General features: G+C 35.2%; 1 protein-coding gene across 3 annotated transcripts in view; it reads left to right on the top strand.

Annotated features, from left to right (window-relative positions):
- LOC150100765 (afadin- and alpha-actinin-binding protein-like) overlaps positions 1-18,603 on the top strand; it is a 187,217-nt gene that overhangs the window by 22,745 nt on the left and 145,869 nt on the right. For all 3 annotated transcript variants that reach the window (XM_090401952.1, XM_090401951.1, XM_090401954.1), the window contains one exon: positions 9,885-10,053. In XM_090401952.1, the coding sequence (XP_090258078.1) occupies positions 9,885-10,053 (169 nt within the window). The remainder of the gene's footprint in view (positions 1-9,884; positions 10,054-18,603) is intronic.

Below are 18,603 nucleotides of genomic sequence, written 5' to 3' on the forward strand. Positions count from 1 at the left end.
AACGTCCTTTGGTCGGCGAGCCCGTAACGATGTCTTAATCCGGGAATTGGCCCTGAGTGATAGTCTGTTGTTTTTCTTTTGCTAGCCTCTAACTTAATCCCCTTTCGAAAATTTCTCTATGAACTTACTTAATATTTTAATCTCTGGCCTCTCACATATCATCTCTTATGACTAATCCTTTTCTGTCTTATTTAGTTAAATTTTCTCTTTTATATCATATTACAACATTAATATATTCTTTCTTTTTGTTAGTTAGTTCAACAAACACCTTTATATTTTATATATTTTATTGGATGCAAGAATATTTCCTTTTCTTTTAATTAATTCATCTATTATTTTTTATGCAGGATTTTTAATTTATTTTTTCTTCATGTTACACCATGATAGCTGAGAATTCTACATTCTTAAGATATCAGGTGTAACACTATTTAGATCCCCAACAAGGACCAACTTTTCCTTTTTCATTGTGTCAGTTGCTTTTTCTAAAGCCTCAAAAAATTCCTCCACTTCTACCTTAGTAGAACCCTCTGTGGGACCAAAGGCACAAATAGGTCTCATTGTCCGGTTCCCCATTCTCATCTTTGCTCACATTACTCTACTTGAGACAGACTGCCATTCAAGAAGATTAGCCTTGTATTTTGTGTTGAATACTATGGCTACTCCAGTATTAGTTAAAATTTTATGTTAGAATTAGATTGTACTGTGGTGTTAATTAGATTTAAGTTAAAAATTTTAAATATAGTTAATATAGTCTTTCTGCATGGTAAATTGCATAGTAGAGTACATGGCACTGATGTGAAGCCGAACAATAGCATCCAAGCCATCATTGTTTAAAGAATTCAATCAAAGGAACTTCATACACTGCAATGTCTGTGAGATGTATGTATTACCAAAGGCAAATGGAATTTGGTTTGAATGTGATAGTGGTGGGAAAGTGGGCCAAAAATGCTATGACAGCGAGGATCAAAAGTGTGGGTCAGGTCATAAGATTCAAGCAGTTGATGAAACAGAGAATACATGTGAAAGTCTGTGTGATGGTGTAATGTCAGATAGGATTGAAAGAGAGATTAACAGTGACAAATTGAGAGAGAGAGTGAAAGAATAAAAGTATGATAGATGTAAAGAATGAAGAGTTTGCTGTAATGAGGGAGATAGCTTATTACGCAGAGTGGTACACAGGACGTAGCAGGAGCTGCAATAAATGCAGAAACATCTGACAAGTGGGTCAGGTGATATAAGAAAAAAGGGAGCGTGAGAAAAGAGAAATTAATGCTTGATTAAGAGAGAAGGAAAAATCATGGAGTGAGTCTTGTATGGATTCTATAAGATGTGTGATTGTTAAGAGATTGACAAAATCATGCTTCCTGGGTGCAAAAATTATGTTAGTGAGACTATTGGAGCACAAGAGGGTGAAGTGACAGAGTTGATAGTTTTGGCTGAAATGAATAATTTGAAAGAAAGTATGGCATGAGGGAAGACGTGAAAGAATTATTGGAAGTAGCAAAAGAAAAGAGTGAGAGAATTAAGATAGTGAGTCTGTTGCCACGGTATGACAGAGTAGAGCAAGAAGGAGGGTCATAATAGCAAATGACTTGATGTGTAGGTTATGCAGGAGGAGTAATGTGTGTTGAGTGAGTTTGATGGGCAAAAGGACTTATACAAGAAAGATGGTTTACATCTGAATGGATTTGATGTTCAGAGTCTGGAAAAAATGTTGAATGAAATGAAAGTGGATGTGCAAAATCAGGGAAACTAGAGCTTTTTTTGGGAGGGGGTGAAGCTGTTGAGTGGATATGCAGATATCAGGAGGCAGTTGAGTGTGAGAATGTGCATAAAATGTCTAAGATACCACTGGTAACAAGCCAGATTGGGATAGTTAGTATAAAGTGTCAGGATAGTGGAGGGTCTAAGGAACTTTTGTACTTTGGGTACACTAATGCCAAAAACATTTGGAACAAAATGGAGGAGTTTTTAGCATTGGTTATTCATCCTGGCCATTAGTGAGACATGGCCACTAACTATAACCAGAAGATGATATAGTTAGTGGGATAGAATATGAAGGGTATAATGTTCAGGGAGGATAAAGAGAAAAGAATGGGGGGAGGAGTTTTATTGATGATAGCCAATGAACTGCAACCAAAGAGAGTAGCAGTTCAACTGCAGGCCACTGAAAATAGTACATTTGAGGCTATCTGGTGTGAGATAGAGGCTAGCAGAACAAAATATATAGTTGGGTGCTTCTATAATCCAGGTGATGGAAAAGATGGAGATATTGGCAAATAAGCTCAATGAGTTTTCCTTGGGAGGAGAGGACACATGGGAGGAAGGAAACAGAATTTATGTAGTCGCCAAGGAATAATTACCTGAGACAGCATGTGATGGAATGTACTAGGGATTTGAGAGTGCTCAAGCTAGTAACTGCATCTGAGAATTTGACTATAACCACATTGCCACCAATTGGCAAGAGTGATCACAGTTGTCTTGACCTGGGAGGTGGCTAAATGTGTGGAATTCTCAATTAAGAGAAGGTATATGTGGAATTACAGGGCTGGTAAGTATGACAAGCTTAGGAGATTTGCTGGATGTTGATAGTGCATGGGAAGTGGTCAAGGAGGTTTGAAGGAAGTAAATGGCTGACTGCATACCTAGTCAGGAGAGTAAATCAAGTGGGAGTTTAATGGATGAATATCATCAGCAAGCTGGAGCTGAAAGGAAAAAAAAAAAAAAAAAAGTTTGAAAGTGATCTGCAGGCACATGAGCAGTACAAAGCACAGGCCAGAAGGGTAAGAAAAGCATAAGCAGAGTATGAAAGGAAATTAGCAGTGCATTCCAAAGATAATCCCCAACACTTCTTTTGATATGCTGCAAGTAAAAGGAAGAATGTTTATGTCAAAATGATTTTAATGAATGCCCAATGGGAGTAAGGTAACTGAATCAGTCAAAATTCAAAATAGTAGAATTACTAAGTAAACACTTGGCAAGAGTATATCTCCACCTGTCATCCAGGTAGAGATATTGTAGTAATGAGAGGCAAAGACATATTTGTGCTGAGGTAAATGAAGGTGCATAGTTTTACATGAAGGTGCTAGGGAATTGTCAGTGCCTTTGACCTCATCATTTAATCTAAGTCTCAGCTCTGGGTTAGTCCCAAGGGGTGGGGGAAAGAGGGGAAATAGTTTCATTGCATAAAGGAGACTCCAAGACAGAAATGGGATGCTGTATGAGGAGCAACATGGTTTTGTGAAGGGTAGGTCATGCCTCGGTAACTTGCTTACTATTTTATAATACAGTGACAGCTGAGTTGGTTCAAGGTGATGGGTTTACAGTGATACTGCTGGACTTTGCAAAAGCCTTTAACATGATATCACATGGAATTCTAATCAGTAAACTGCAGTATATGGGGATGGACATAGGGTTAGTGAGATGGATAAGAGAATGGTTGATGGAGTTTATTCAGGAGAACAGTCCAGAAGAAGGCCTGCTACTAGTAGCATGCCACACGGCTCTTCTTATGCTGCTACTGTACATTAATTTGTACATTAATGATATAGGAAAGAATCTGAGAGGAACTGTTCAGTTTTGCTGATGATGCAAAATTGGGTAGAGTAATAGTTAATACAGATAATGTTAGAATTTTGCAGAATGATTTGGACAGATTGGCAGACTGGGCTAAGGAGAATGGATGTCAGTTTAATGTGGCAAAGTGTAAGGTTATGCATTTTGGGGTGAAAAGATTAGCAGCAGTATACCACATTGGTGGAACTGTACTCTAGGAAATTGATGAAGCCAGAGATTTGGGAGTGTAGGTGGATAGGGAGTTGAAGTTTAGGGGGCACATAACAAAAGTGGTTAAATCAGCTCATCAGATCACTTGGTTACTGAAGAATACTTTGACAAGCAGGTTATTGTTCCTCTTTATCAAGCCTTGATAAGATCTCATCTTGACTACTGCATGACTACAGATCTGGTCAACAGGTGTTCTTGGCATTGAGGAAGAGGTAGAAAGGATCCAGGGCCAAGTGACTAAGATGATAGCTGATCTATGGAATGAACCTTACAAGAACAGGTTGAAGATTTGTGGGTTACAGAAACTGGTTGACATGCAGAAAATGCATGATATGATGGAGACATACAAAATACTGAAGGGTTTTTACAAGATTAATACAAAGGAAATTTTTCAGAACAAGTCTGGTAGTGAGAGAACTAGGTGCCATCCTTGGAAACTGAGAAGAGTGTAGTTGACAAGGGTGTTAGAACTACACGTTTTGCTTGGAGGGTGGTGAAAAGTGGAATAGGTTGCCAGTCTGTTGTGGGTGCCATGACTGTGAATGAATTCAAAGCAAAGTATAATAGATACTGAACAAATGTTGGATAATGCTTGGCATTATGTTTAGGACTTCCCTCAATGAGTCTAAGGACTCCATGTTGCAGCCCGTAATAATAAGTAAACCAAGTTACTGACTTTAAAAACCTCAATGAGTAGCCCAGTAGTCAAATTATTGCATCAAATTTGAATTTGGCTATTAAAAACAGTAAGCAAAATGACATGAAATGTGAAGAAATTTATCAGTTATTGCTGATGTTGTTAAACAAAAATTAGTTAAGGAAATACATTACTCCAGTAGTGACTTTTCTTCTAGATGCTTCAACAGATATTTCAAATGAAAAGAAACTCACTTATCATATCAGATGAGTAGATAAAAATCACAGGATTCCTTTTCAAAACTCAGTTGTGTATTTTAATAGAATAGAGAAAGAAGTGAACAAAGTTTTCTTGCCTGAAGACTGATAAAGGCATTAGGAACAGAAGTTTCAAAAAATAAATAAGAGTGGTGGCACATGGTATAAAGAGCCATGCCAAATTTGAATTTGCTGTTTTAAATTCTGATTTTAAATCATGTTCCTCTCTACTTTCATATTTTTATAGCTGATTTTCATGGAACAGTTATTCAGTTTATGTAAAGAATCTCAGGCTGGTACTGGATGTATTTATGAATGTAACATCTGTATAGAGTTTAGTTGAATATCTATAATTTTGACACAAGGTGTAATGCCACTTTCCTTCATAATGTCAATATAGATTAACAGTGAAGATAGTATACATCCTTATCTCACAGTGGATTTTACATCAGACCATATTCCTGTACTTCCTTCAGTTCTAACTGCTGACTTACAGATTTAGTGTGGGATATATATTGCTCCGTATAATCTCCAATTTAGAACATATAATTGTAGCATAATTCTGAACATATAATTTTGAATTTTCAGAAAATTTTTTCACTATAATTGTAACAGTTTGAACAATTTTCTTTTGGCATCTTATCCACAAAACTTAAATACAGATTCTTATTATATTTCCATGATTTCTTAACTGTTTGTCTTAAAGTAAAAATCCTGACAAGCTGTTAGAATTGAACCTACCTTATTCTTCCCAAGTTTCCTGTCCCTATTTTATTAGACTTTTCTCAAGTTTACTTGCATTAATCTTACCTGGAATACTCAGTTGGGAAATTGCTCTGTAATTCTCATTGTTTTATTTCCCTTTTTAAAGTAAGTATTATGGGAATGCACTGATTTGATATTTAATATACTGAATAATATAGTATAGCCTTCTGCATTATGCAATATAGCCACTGTAACACTTTGTACTTCAGTGTTACAGTGGTTGTTCTCTTAATGAGACATCCAGAATGTCTTCAGATTTTCTTTCACCTTTATGATCTGATTATTTTACAGTACCTTCTTCTCTATAAGTGTTTTCAGTAGCCAGAACAAAACATTTGCCACCCTCATGATTTTTACCTTTCATTTTCTTACCAGAGTCTTATAATGAATTCTTTTACAGATAGCTTAGTTTTCTTATATTTTTCAACATATTCTCTCAGGACATCTTGAGTTGCATGAAGTTTTTTATCCTTACAAATGATTTCATCACATGCTTTCCCTGATGATTGCATTATGTTTTCTGCTATTGAATCTATTAGGTTCTTGTTTTCAAACTAGAACCAGCTTGCAGCATAGTATTAATAATAACTAGTCTGCATCTTGAACAATAAGTATAATACAGTGCTTGGAAAGAGGTCAGTAGACACCATAGTATGAAAACAAACAACCATCGCACCCACCCTCTTAAAATGTAGGACTTCCTTTCAATGTGATGACTGCAGCAATCCTATGAGGCATACTTTTTACAAGTGTATGATAGCGAACAGTGTATACACTATCTTTGCACCACTGAAGAGGACACTGCATGTTGATTCAGGTGTGGGGCTTGCACATTGCAGTCCTACTATGAAAACACATGTTGTGAGCCTCGGTTCTGAATGTTTTTGTGCAGATTCATTTCCAGTCAATGCCTAGAACTTTACATTCAACATAGCAGCCGAAGAATGGTTTGCATATTATTATTATTACGTGATCCCTCCATGGAGTCCAAAGACTCATCAAGGGAGGGCACCTACTCTACAGTTAACCACTTAATCCACCAATTACAACGAAAACTGAAACTACCATCATCATCTACACCAACACCATCTACCGCCCACCACCATTAGTATTTTCACAGACAATCACAAACATCCATGCCCACAACGGGATTCGAACCACCAGCTCATTTGGCTGGGGGAGTGGATATGCCGCTCAGCCAACCAGGCCAGCATATTATCCTTCATAGCACCCTACGGTCACATTCTGTGAGTGTGGTTGTCATCCACTGTAGGTAGCAGCACTTGCAGTTGATTCCCTGTGCCTCCATCTCAGTATGGTATCACTGATTGTTGACCTGGGATGGGTAAGTTTGTCAGCAATTTGCAGAACAGATAGGCCTGCAACATGGTATTCTATCAACGCCTCTTTCAAACTTTGTCAGTTCCCTTCTCGCTACCATTTCACCTGGACACAGTTGCACTGACTTGGGAGCATCATATTCTTTCAGTTCTTTCTAAGAGAGTGGACCAAAGCTCAGGGTTAAGAATCACTGAGAGCTCTGATTCTAATGAGCTGACGGTGATATTTGGTAGTGGCAAGGCTGGGCACATTGCAGTGATCTGTTCTCGCAGTAGTGCATGACTGGCACATTTGTATATATGTATGGAGGACTTTTTTTTAATAAAACTGATTTTTAGCTTGATGCAATTCCATAATGAATGGCACACTTCCTTTCAGACATGTATATTGCTATGCATTATGGTAAGGTTTACCATCCAGACTAGTTTTTGATTTTTGAGGTTAAATCAATGTTATATTTTACTACTTGCATATTGAAAATAAATCAACCTGCAGTGATTTAACCTTAATATCTCTCTGTCTAGCTTCTACTGATCAGACTTCAATAAAGGTTGAAACCAGTCTGGGTGGTGGTGGCACTTCCCATAATGCATAGCTATATACATTTCCAAAAGGAGGTGTACTGTGTATTATGATCCTGAGGCAGTTGATGCGAAGTCAAAAGCATCTGTATACAAATAGCATAGTCATGAAGATATTTCATGTGCAAACTGTTTGGTTACACTTAGTAAAGGATTAAAACAAGAATCTAATTTTCTTTTCTTATTTCTCAAATTTCAGACTAATATATATACAAGGGTGGTCTGAAAAGTACTCAGCCTCGACCATAGATGGCAACGCTATCAGCGAGATTTTTTTTTCCTAAGTTGGTACATCTCTCATAAGCATCCATGTGAAATTGCACAAGTCATTCTATCGAGTAGTTTGTTTTCTGCTATTGAATCTATTAGGTTCTTATTTTCAAAGTAGAACATCTCGTAGCATAGTATTAATAATAAGTAGAGTGCATCTTGAATAATAAGTATAATACAGTTCTTGGAAAGAGGTCAACAGACACCATAGTATGAGAACAAACAGCCATACACCCACCCTAATAAGATGTAGGACCTCCTTTCAATGCGATCTGAAGCAAAAGTTTTGTCTGTATCCCTTGAAATGGATAAAATTGAGTATCGTGCAATTAACAAAGAATTTTATTATAAAATTCTTTGTAAAAGAAGGTTTAATGCCAAAAGAAATTTATTCGAAGTTCATTAAAGTTTATGGGCACTCTTCTCTTTTGTTTTTGACAATTAAGAAATGGGCTGTCTAGTTTAAACGTGGCTGTACCAGCCCTGAAGTTGATCCACATGAAGGACGCCCAAAAAGTGTAACAACACCAGAAATCGTTGATCAAGTTCACGATATGGTATTGGATGACTGGTGAGTCAGAGTGTGTGAAATTGCTGAGACTATAGGCATTTCAAAAGAACATGTAGGATATATTTTGCATGAAGAATTGTATATGAAAAAGCTTTGCACAAGATGGGTGCTGTGCTTGCTCACAGCAGATCAAAAACACACTCGCATGAAAATCTCTGAACAGTGCTTGGAGCGTTTTAGCAAGAATAAAACTGATTTTGTGCATCAATTTAGTATTATGGATGAGACTTGGATTCCCCATTACACACCAGAATCCAAACAGCAGTCAAAACCAAAACAGTGGAAAGAAGCCAGAGCCAAAGAAGACAAAATCAGTTCCATCAGCAGGAAAGGTCTTGGCATCAGTGTTTTGGGATGCTAAAGGCATTTTGTTTATTAATCATCTTGAAAAGAGTAAAACAATGACCAGGGAATATTATTACAATCTTTTTACCATACTAGACAAAAAAATTCGTGAGAAAAGACCAAGTTTGCAGAAGAAGAAAAATCATCTTTCATTCCACAGAGGTGTTTTGGCAATGGGAAAATTAAGGATCTGCACTATGAATTGTTGGAACATCCACCTTATTCCCAAGATTTGGCTCCCTCTGACTTCTATCTCTTCCCAAAACTAAAACTCTTCTTCGTTGATCAGTGTTTTTCTTCGAATCAATAAGTGATTGCAGCTGTATAGGAGTATTTTGTAGATCTTACTGAAAACCACTATAGGGATGGGATAATGGCACTGGAGCACTGCTGGAATAAATGTATTAGTCTTAAGGGAAAAATTTATGTTGAAAAATAAAAATTATTTTGAAATTATAAATTCATTTTTTCATTGTTAGGCTAAGAACTTTTCATACCACCCTCGTATATTGCTGTGCTGGCCTGGCTGGCTGATTTGAAGAGCATATCTGTCTGTAACCAACAGGTTGTAGGTTTGAATCCTGCTGTGGGCATAAGTGTTTGTGATTGTATTTAGGTGGAAGATGAATTTCATTGCCTGGTGTGAGACCACTGCAGTGCTTATTGGAGGCCTGAAGTGGCTGAAAAATGTTCCATGTTTGGTCTCTAGAGCAGGTCTTCTGGAATAAATAAAATATAAAAAATAAATAAAATTGACAAAAAAAAAATCCTTAGCTCATCCACAGTACAAATGTACTATTTATTAGAATAACGTTTTGAAAATTATAAGAGAGAGGACCATATGTAATATGGTTTTGTTCTAGCATGCTCTTCTTTATTGATTAAATTGTGAGGAAAACATGCACACAAAATATTGAATATGGGAAGATTATTATATATCTGATATTTATTGTTAAACTTCTTTCCTCTTCTTCATTGTTAATTATGAATAATAATATAGAATACCAACAGTATTATGAAATAACCCTATAAAAATTTTGGCTGTGAAGAATATATTAACACGTGACAATTATTTTAAATAATACTTTGAATTTGTAAACTTGAATGCTTTCTTTTTCACTAAATAATAACTGGATTTTAAGTTTAAAGGAGAAATCTATTTTTTTTCCAGTAGCAACATCTATAATTCTGAATAAACTGTCACTTATTGTCTTTTGTTATTTGGCAAGCTGAACAATAAACAAAAAATCAGTTCTGTGTATTATGTTGCACTATTTAATATTTTGAAATTATTTTAAATGTATGATTTTTTTTTTTTCATCTTCTGAAAGGAACATTCGTCTTTCATCTGACTGTAATCAGTTGCATACACATAATGTGCGATTGAAAGATGCCTTGGATCAGGCTCAAAAGAAAACAACTGTTTCACATGAGAAAGAGAGAGAATTATTAGGAAAGATTAAGATGCTTCAATCCCAAATAAAATCTGAGAAAGATGAGGTGAGAAGAATTTTTTTGATGTTAAGCAGAAAAAAATTTTATTTACCTTAATTATTCTTATATTTTAGATAACTTTTCTGTACATGCTCTCTCCACTGATTTTAGAATAGGTAATAATTCAAAATCCTTTGAATGATGACCTTGTAACATACTAAATTGTGATTGCTTTATATTTCAAATGTCTTGTATATACTCTTGTATCCTAAACCGGCATAAAAATATCACTAGCTACAATAATATAGTCAAGATTTTTCTTATTTCGTTTATGTTCTCTCCATTTAAATTTATGTGTGTATTTATATTGGATCATAATGACTTTTTCATTTCCTGAATAGAAATCCCATGGAACTTGCCATTATTATTAGCATTGTCTCTTTCTCTAAAATTTTCCAAAACATTTGGATTCATTTTCTACTTAGTTTAGATCTGCATCTTCCAAATCCTAAGCATCCATATTTTAGAACCAAGTAGAGGAAAAATGAAAGCCATCAGTAAGAGCTGTTACATTGATATATCAACGTAACAGATTCCAAGTCCATATAATTTTAGTACCACATCAGAAAGATCAGAAACATCAGTGCATTTTAATGATGCACAAGTAATAATAATACATCAGTATTATTAATGTGTTAACATTACATATGAAGCTCTGCATATTATATTCTAGGAAATAGTAAGAACTCCCTCTTACTATTTCCAGATGGTTCCAGAAGACAGCAACAGAAGGAATGAATGATAAAGGAAAATTTGTTTTTTTTGAGTTTGAAGTTGAATTGTGAAGAAGTATTGAATAACTTCAGCATGTGAAGTATTTTTAGGAGTTTTTAAGGTTAAACTCGCATCATATGTGAGTCAGTTTTCAATGATGAGAGTTGATTTTTGATTTGCATAGAGTTAAAATGTGTTGAGCAAAAGAGAGATAGGAAACCAATTTCTTGGATGCAAGAAAAGCAATATTTGCAATGTGTTTATGCCCAGAAAAGAACTATAGTTTTGACAGATTTGGATATCAAAAATAAAACCAGAAGAAAATGTTTTCTTGGTGAGAAATAAGAAAGGATTAAGTTTTTTACTAGCAATGAAATTGACATGTTTTTCAGAACCCCATTAAAGAATGGGATCAGAATTCAGGGTTGTGAAAGTAGGTATTCAGGAGTTTGTGATTTTTGTAGTACAAGTTTTGTCAAATGAGAAAGAAGAGGGGCGTGTACTATCATTGGCAAGTGTGGATTGGATTTGGGGTCATCTACAGAAGATTATTGACATGTAGCAGAGAGAGTAGGAGAAACAGTGAAACTTTATGTAACCTCAGTATTAGATGAAATTAAAATAAGTTATGGAGATAAAAATCTTCATAACTTATTTTAATGGTATTATAACACCCATACCAACAAAGTTATAAAAAAGATGTTTATTAACTGGCTTATATTTCACTGGATTTCAAACCAGCATCTTTGAGATGTGTTTCAGTTAACACATGACAATGAGTAAGTGAAACAACTCAAATTGTAACAGATCTAAAGTTCTATTTTGGTACCTTTTGTTGTAAGAAAAGAAAAACAGAACCATTACAGTTACGTAGGAGTTGATCTTAAGATAACAGTCTCACACAAATTATTAATTTTTATTGCTATTTTTGTTTATGAGTACCCCTTTTTATGATGTCATTGATTTTTTACTCAATTTTTAGGGCATTACTGATATTTTGAAGTCAAGCTTATAAAGAATATACGAGAAGAATAATTTTGGACATACCTTTGTAGGATATTCCTGGTCGTCTTATTCATCAGCATCTGACATATGGTGATATACATTTGTATTACTGCTGAAGTATGACTGAAAGAAAGGGAAGGGTGGGGGTTGGAAAAGTGGAGATCGAGAAATGTGGGAGAATTATGGGTGAGGCAAGAGTTATGCCAAGTTTAAAACCCAGGTTTTATGGGTAGGCTGAGAATTCTTTTGGAAGAAGGTGAAAAATAGAAAATTGGGGGGGGTGAAGGATAGAACATGATGGAACAAGATTAGACTTGGGAGTAATGAGATGTGAGCCATTTCAACATTGTGTCGTCTTTGGAGCTTGTGGGAAAAGTGGAGGCTATGTCATGTCACCTTGGTGTTTTTGTCTTGGGTGTATCTGTGTTGTTTTCTGTTGGTCGGAATCGTGACCTAATTTTTATATTTTGGCGCTTCCAACTCTTGGAGTTTATATAGGGAAAGTGGGTGTTTATCGAGTTTTTGTCACATTTTATGGCTATCGTTTCTGATATTCTAAGCATTTTTAAGTTTCTTATTGTGTAAATGTTCCGGAATTGGTATGCTGCAGTCACGGAAATGTTCCTGTAGTCTTGCCCATAAAGATTGATCATGGAACCTGTACGTGACATCAGTCTTTTTTGCAAGGAAATTTGTAAACTACATTGTGGTGTTCTAGTATTTCTTTGAATGTGAGATTTTGTAGGTTTTAGAAGTGTTGCCAATTTTTGGTTCATGGTGAATGCCAACTTATAGTCGGTGTGTTTAAAAATGTATTTTTTGTAGGCTTTGTATATATTCTGATGTGTGGCAGTTTGATTTTTGTTGGGAAGCTTGTTTTGGTTGGTGGATTGTTTTGATGGGTTTTGTTGGCGTAATTTTATTAGCTGTGTTGGGTAATTTTGGTTTTTAAAAATCTGTGTAAATTTCTATGTTGATAATTATGTGTAGTCGAAAACTTGTATGCATTTATAAATTGTGCTGAGATGACTGTTTTTTGATAAAATAAGGATGGTATGAGTTAAAGTGGAGGTAATTTCTGATATGTGTGGGTTTGTAGAATATTTTTATGGCTATTTTGTTGTTTGTTCTAATTAATGTCAGGTTTAGTAAAGTGGTGATGCATGTTGGTACTCCAATACATAGAATATTGTCCACATATCAGCTGTAAAAGGTGATGCCGGGGGGGGGGGGGGGACTGAGTAGGTGTGATTGTGATAGAAATAATTCAGCTAATTGTCCACTAATGTTTTGGTCCATTGGAAGTAAAAATTTGGATATAGATGTTATTGTTGAATTTAAAGGAAGTTTGCTGTGATTATTAATTTTATCAGGTTTACGATATCGCTAGGTGTTAATTTTGTTCATGATCCTAGGGTTTGGTTTCTGTGAGTAGTGCGTGTATGATGTCTGAACTTTTGGGGATGTCTATGTTGGTGTATAGCGACATTGTGTTCAGTGAAGTGAGGACGTCATTGTAGAATGGAGTTAGGTTTTTTATTTTTTGAAATAGGTCATCAGTATTTTTTATCATTGATTTTGACTTGGTTAGTGAAGGTTTGAGTAGTTTTACTACGAATTTCGATAAGGGTGATATGGTGGTGTTTTTGCATGCGACTTTCGGGCATACCGGATAACCGTCTTTATGGGTTTTAATTTGTCTGAATATGCATGAAGTACTTGTTTTGTGGGATGTTATATTTTTCATTGTTTTTTTTTATCTATCTTGTTTTGGTTTTTTATAACATGTAGGGTTGTTAATTTGTTTTTATGAGGTCAGGAGTTGGGTCATTTAGAACTTTTTGGTGTGTGTTTTGGTAATTTAAAATAGCTGTTATTTTGCTGTGGTAATCTGTTTTGTTTATGATGACTACTGTGTTGCCTTTGTCTGCTTTTGTGATTGTTCTATTCGGATAAAGAGGCCTTTGTGCCAAACATGATCAAATATATTGGAGATAAATAAAAAAAAAAAAAAAAAAAAAAAAAGCTGAGGAGAAGCAGTGGTGCCACGTGAAGATTTAATACCATTTTTTTTAGAATAATAATCCCATACATGAGAAGTTATTCAACCTATATTACATTAGTGCCTTGGATAGGCAAAAGTTGAGCAGAAAGAAGAAACTTCTTAACAATGCATTTGAAGTGAATAATAGAATTTATTAGTTAGTATGTATTCTTCCTTGTTGCAAGAACACTATTATGGAGATAAGAGAAAACTGGTTGACAGGTAGAGGCTATCCTGGCAAACCACACTTGTTTAGCTAACCTTCCCTCTCCCATTCTGTTTAAGTGACCATAAACCTGAGATTAACTCTGCTAAAACATTCCCGAATGTTAGCAATGTCATGTTCTTTTCTAATATGCTCATTTTTAATATGATGTTGCCATCTGTGATCTTCAGTCTAACCCAGCTTTCGGATAAGTTGAAACTCGTTTGAACACTGTCTTGTATAGAGCTTGTTTAGTGTTTTTGACTAATTTCAATCTTATTCCATATAAATCTATTCATTTGACTTCCTACCATACTAGCTTCACTAATTCTGTTGTCTGTTTCCATATTTAATTGTCATCTTCACTAAAAAATTGTTCCTAAATAGCTTAAATGTTCTACTTTTTATTCATTAATAAAGCAGTGTCAATGTTTCTACTATTATTCAGTTTCGTTAGGGAATCCTACAGACTTTTTCTGGCTTTATTTATGAGTATTACATTATCTGCATTAAATAAAGAGCTCAGATCAACATCACTAATTTTTATATTAGGTTTATGCCACTTTTTAATGTGATCTATGTAGATAATGAATAAAAGTGGTTGTCTCACCCCTCATGATTTAACATCAAACCATGTTCCTTTACCTCCTTCAGTTCTAACTGCTAGCTTCGAACTCAGATATAGACTGTGTATTGTTCAATATGGCATCCCATTTATACCCCATAGCTGTAGCATTTTGAACAGCTTTTTCCATTGGCACTTTACCACGTGCCTTATCCAAATCTACAAAACTTAAATACAGATCCTTGCTATATTCTCATGATTTCTTACTTTTTTTGTCTTAAAGTGAAAATTTGATTCTGACAATCTCTATTTTCAAGTTTTCTTAGCCTTTTCTTAATAATGCTTGTATAAATTTTACCCAGGACATTTAATAGAGAAATTTCTCTATAATTCTCACAATCTTCTTTCTTTCCCTTTTTATAGATGGGTACTTTGAGAGCTCTACCCAGTCATCTGGAATTCGACCCTCTGATTAGGCCTTCTGAATTATGCTGTGTATCCACTAATAAACTTTTATACCTTCCAATTTGAATATTTAATGTTGAATATCATCTATGCCAGCTGCCTTTTTACATTTCAGGTTTTTGATAGCGTTTTATGCTTCAAATATTGACAAGTACAGGCAGCCCTCGGTTTACGCCGATTCACATTAACGCCAGTTGCCTGCACGTGCTTTCTTACTATAGTATGGTTGACTGAGAAACAACGCTAGCAGGCACTCTAGTGTTTGAGTGTTTACTGAGCTACTATGACATATATGTATCAAACCTAGTTTTAATGTTGAATCTACCTAATTGTTCTATTTAATTTTTTTTTACATACATGTTTAAATTGATAAAGTACATAATTACATACTATGTCTGATAATAGAAGTGCAGAAAAAATTAGCAGAACTTTGTGTTAAGAAGGCACGGAAATCAATCACACTTGAAAAGAAAATGGAGGTAATTCGAAGAATGGAAGATGGGCAGACATGTGCTAATGTCTGTAGAAGTATGAACTTACCTCCATCAACTGTTACTACAATTATGAAAAATGCAGATAGAATAAAACAGTCTGTGCAACAATCTACGGCAGCACTAAATGAAAACATGTACGTTATAGCAGGGGTAAACTTCATGGAAAAATGGAAATTATTATTATTATGGGTGGATGACTTGAATCAGAAAAACATTCCTTTGACGCAGGCTCTTATAACTGAGAAAGCAAAAACAATTTTTGAGGATCTTAAAAAGACAGATGGAGGCGAAGAAACATTTTTAGGAAGTAAAGATTGGTTCATGAGATTTAAGTCTCGAAGTAAGTACCACAGTCTCGAATTATGTGGTGAAGTGGCAAGTGCAGATGTTGCAGCAGCGGCTGCTTTTCCTAAAGAATTTCAAGACTGTGTAGAACAAGAAAGTTATCCTCCTGATCTCATTTTTAATGTTGATGAGACTAGGCTCTACTGGAAAAAATTGCCATCACGCACCTTCATTTCCTGTGAAATGAAGGTGCGTGATGGTAATTCTGTGAAGAACGTTCCTCTCCAGGTTTTAAAGCTGCAAAAGATAGACTTGCGCTTTTGTTGGGTGCAAATGTCTCCAGAACTTTGAAGCTTAAACCAATGTTGGTGTACCATTCACAGACACTACGTCCCTTCAAGGGTCTAAAAGCCATGCTGCCAGTCTATTGGAAATGGAACAAGAAAGCTTGGGTTACACAAGACGTTTTTATAGATTGGTACACAAATTATTTTTGTCCTGCCTTGCTATGCTTCTGTAAAGAAAATGATTTGCCAGCCAAGGCATTGCTTCTCTTGGATAATGCCCCTGGACATCCTCAAAACCTTGCTGAAGTAAGAACACCATTGGATGTCAAGGTTGTTTACATGCCCCCAAACACAACATCGCTTTTGCAACCGATGGATCAGGGGATTATATCAATCTTCAAAGCCTATTACCTCCATATAACATTTATCGAAATTGTAACAGTCTTGCACACTTCAGGAAAAACTATTAAAGACTATTGGCAGTCATTCGATATTTTGAAGGGCATTAACAACATCGAGGCAGCTTGGAATGAGGTGTCAGCAAAGTGTTTAAAAGGAGCATGGCAAAAACTTCTTCCAGCATTTATGCACAACTTCGAGGAATTAGAGCAAGAGGAGAATGTTATTGAAGATGTTACCAAGCTTGTGCAAGAGGTTGGATTGTACGATATTACAGCTGAAGATATGACAGAAGTCTTAGAGAGCCATGATAAACCGCTTTGAAGACTTAAAAGAATTAGCTGAACAATTAAGTTAACATCCAAAGGAAGAGAAAGAAAATGAAGAAAGTCTGCTGAGAGATATGAAAACGGCCTATTCACAGCGTATCCTTGCAAGCATAGAGACATTGACTGATGAACTCTGCGAAATGGACCACGATTGGGAACAGAGTGCGAATGTAAAAAGGAGTGTAATTGCATCTATCTGACCTTGCACTGAACTCCTTAAAAAAAGAAAATGTAGGCAGTTAACACTGAATACTTTTTTTTAAAAAAAATTCAGGTGATCCTAAACCAGGAACTTCAACATAGAAATATGTAATATCTTTTCGAAGTGTCATATTTTTTGTATATAATTTTGTTTTGTTTTCGTTATTAATAATTTTATTTTAACAAATATATATGTATGTATTATCAAAGCTTTAAATATAATAATGTTACACATACTTCATGTGCATATTTTTTGACTGCGTGGAACATAACTTCATACCTCCCATTAAAATTGGGTTCATTTTACCCTGATTTGGTTTACGCCCATTTTTTCAGGAACGGAACTGAGGCGTAAACCGAGGACTGCCTGTACTCTTGAATGTTTTTTATCACTGTGCTGTCACTACTTGTTTTGCTTAGCAGTCTTTCAAATTAATTAATTCAGACATCTAGAATATCTTTATCTTCAGTTTTTGTCACTTTTATCATCTCTATTCTTTTCCAATTTTTTTCAGTAGCCTCTATAATATTTTGCCATCTTCCTGATATTTATTTTCTATGTTCTTACTAAAGTCTTCCCATAACTTTTGTTTATCTAGTGTTATAGTGCTTTGCTTTCTTATATTTTTCTGTATTCTCTCAGAGCACAAACTGATTTAGTTGTTGGGAACTTTTGATATACTTTCTTCTGTATTTGATTCTGCAGTTCACTTAGCTGCTTAACTTTGATTTGTTTTAAAACTTTCTTACATACTTTTCTTTTCAGTATGATGCTCAGTTTTATCCTATTCAAAACTATGATGATCTGTTTCAAATCCCTGGTTAAGGATGAAAACGCATACAATACTTTTGTATCCGTAGCACCCACAACAGAGTCTGTTGTGGGTGCTACGACCGTGAATGAGTTCAAGGCAAGGTATGATAGATACTGTGTGAATGTTGAATAGTTGTTCTTGATATGATGTTAGGGCCTCCCTCGATGAGTCTGTCGACTCCTTGGAGTTTCCCGGAACAATAATAATAATAATAATAACAATCCTTAACCAGCATGCTGTCAACAATAACTTATCAAATAAGACTTTTCTTGTCTGTTGTCTTTCCTCCATGTGAAGTTGGCACAAATGTATGGTGGACTTTTAGTGTCAGTAATGACCATTCCATGTCTTGAATGGAAATCTAGCAGGTACTTATTATTCGTTTTGCTTTTTTTTTTTCTCCATTCCCAAAACATTTCTATGTGTGGTAATCATTTCTTACTCAAAGTCCTCGAAGAATTTCTGTACTTCATCCTTAGTAGAACCATCTGTCTGACCACAGGAACAAATAAGTCTCATTATTCAGTTTTCCATTTTGATATTTGCCTAAATCACTCCAGTTGATGTTGCCCTGTCATTCAGAAGATTATCCTCATATTTAGTGTTGAATTCTATAGCTCCTCATTCCTTTTTCCCTGATCATTGTTGCCTGAATATAACATCTTGTATTTGTTGCTTAGAAAAATCTCACGTGTTTTTGTCTTTGTTTTAGTAATGCTTATTATATTGATCTGGTACTTATCAAATT

This window comes from Typopeltis vanoorti, chromosome 12 (genome assembly GCF_054136105.1).
Source record: "Typopeltis vanoorti isolate ZY-2024b chromosome 12, IOZ_Tvanoo_1.0, whole genome shotgun sequence".
NCBI lineage: Eukaryota > Metazoa > Arthropoda > Arachnida > Uropygi > Thelyphonidae > Typopeltis > Typopeltis vanoorti.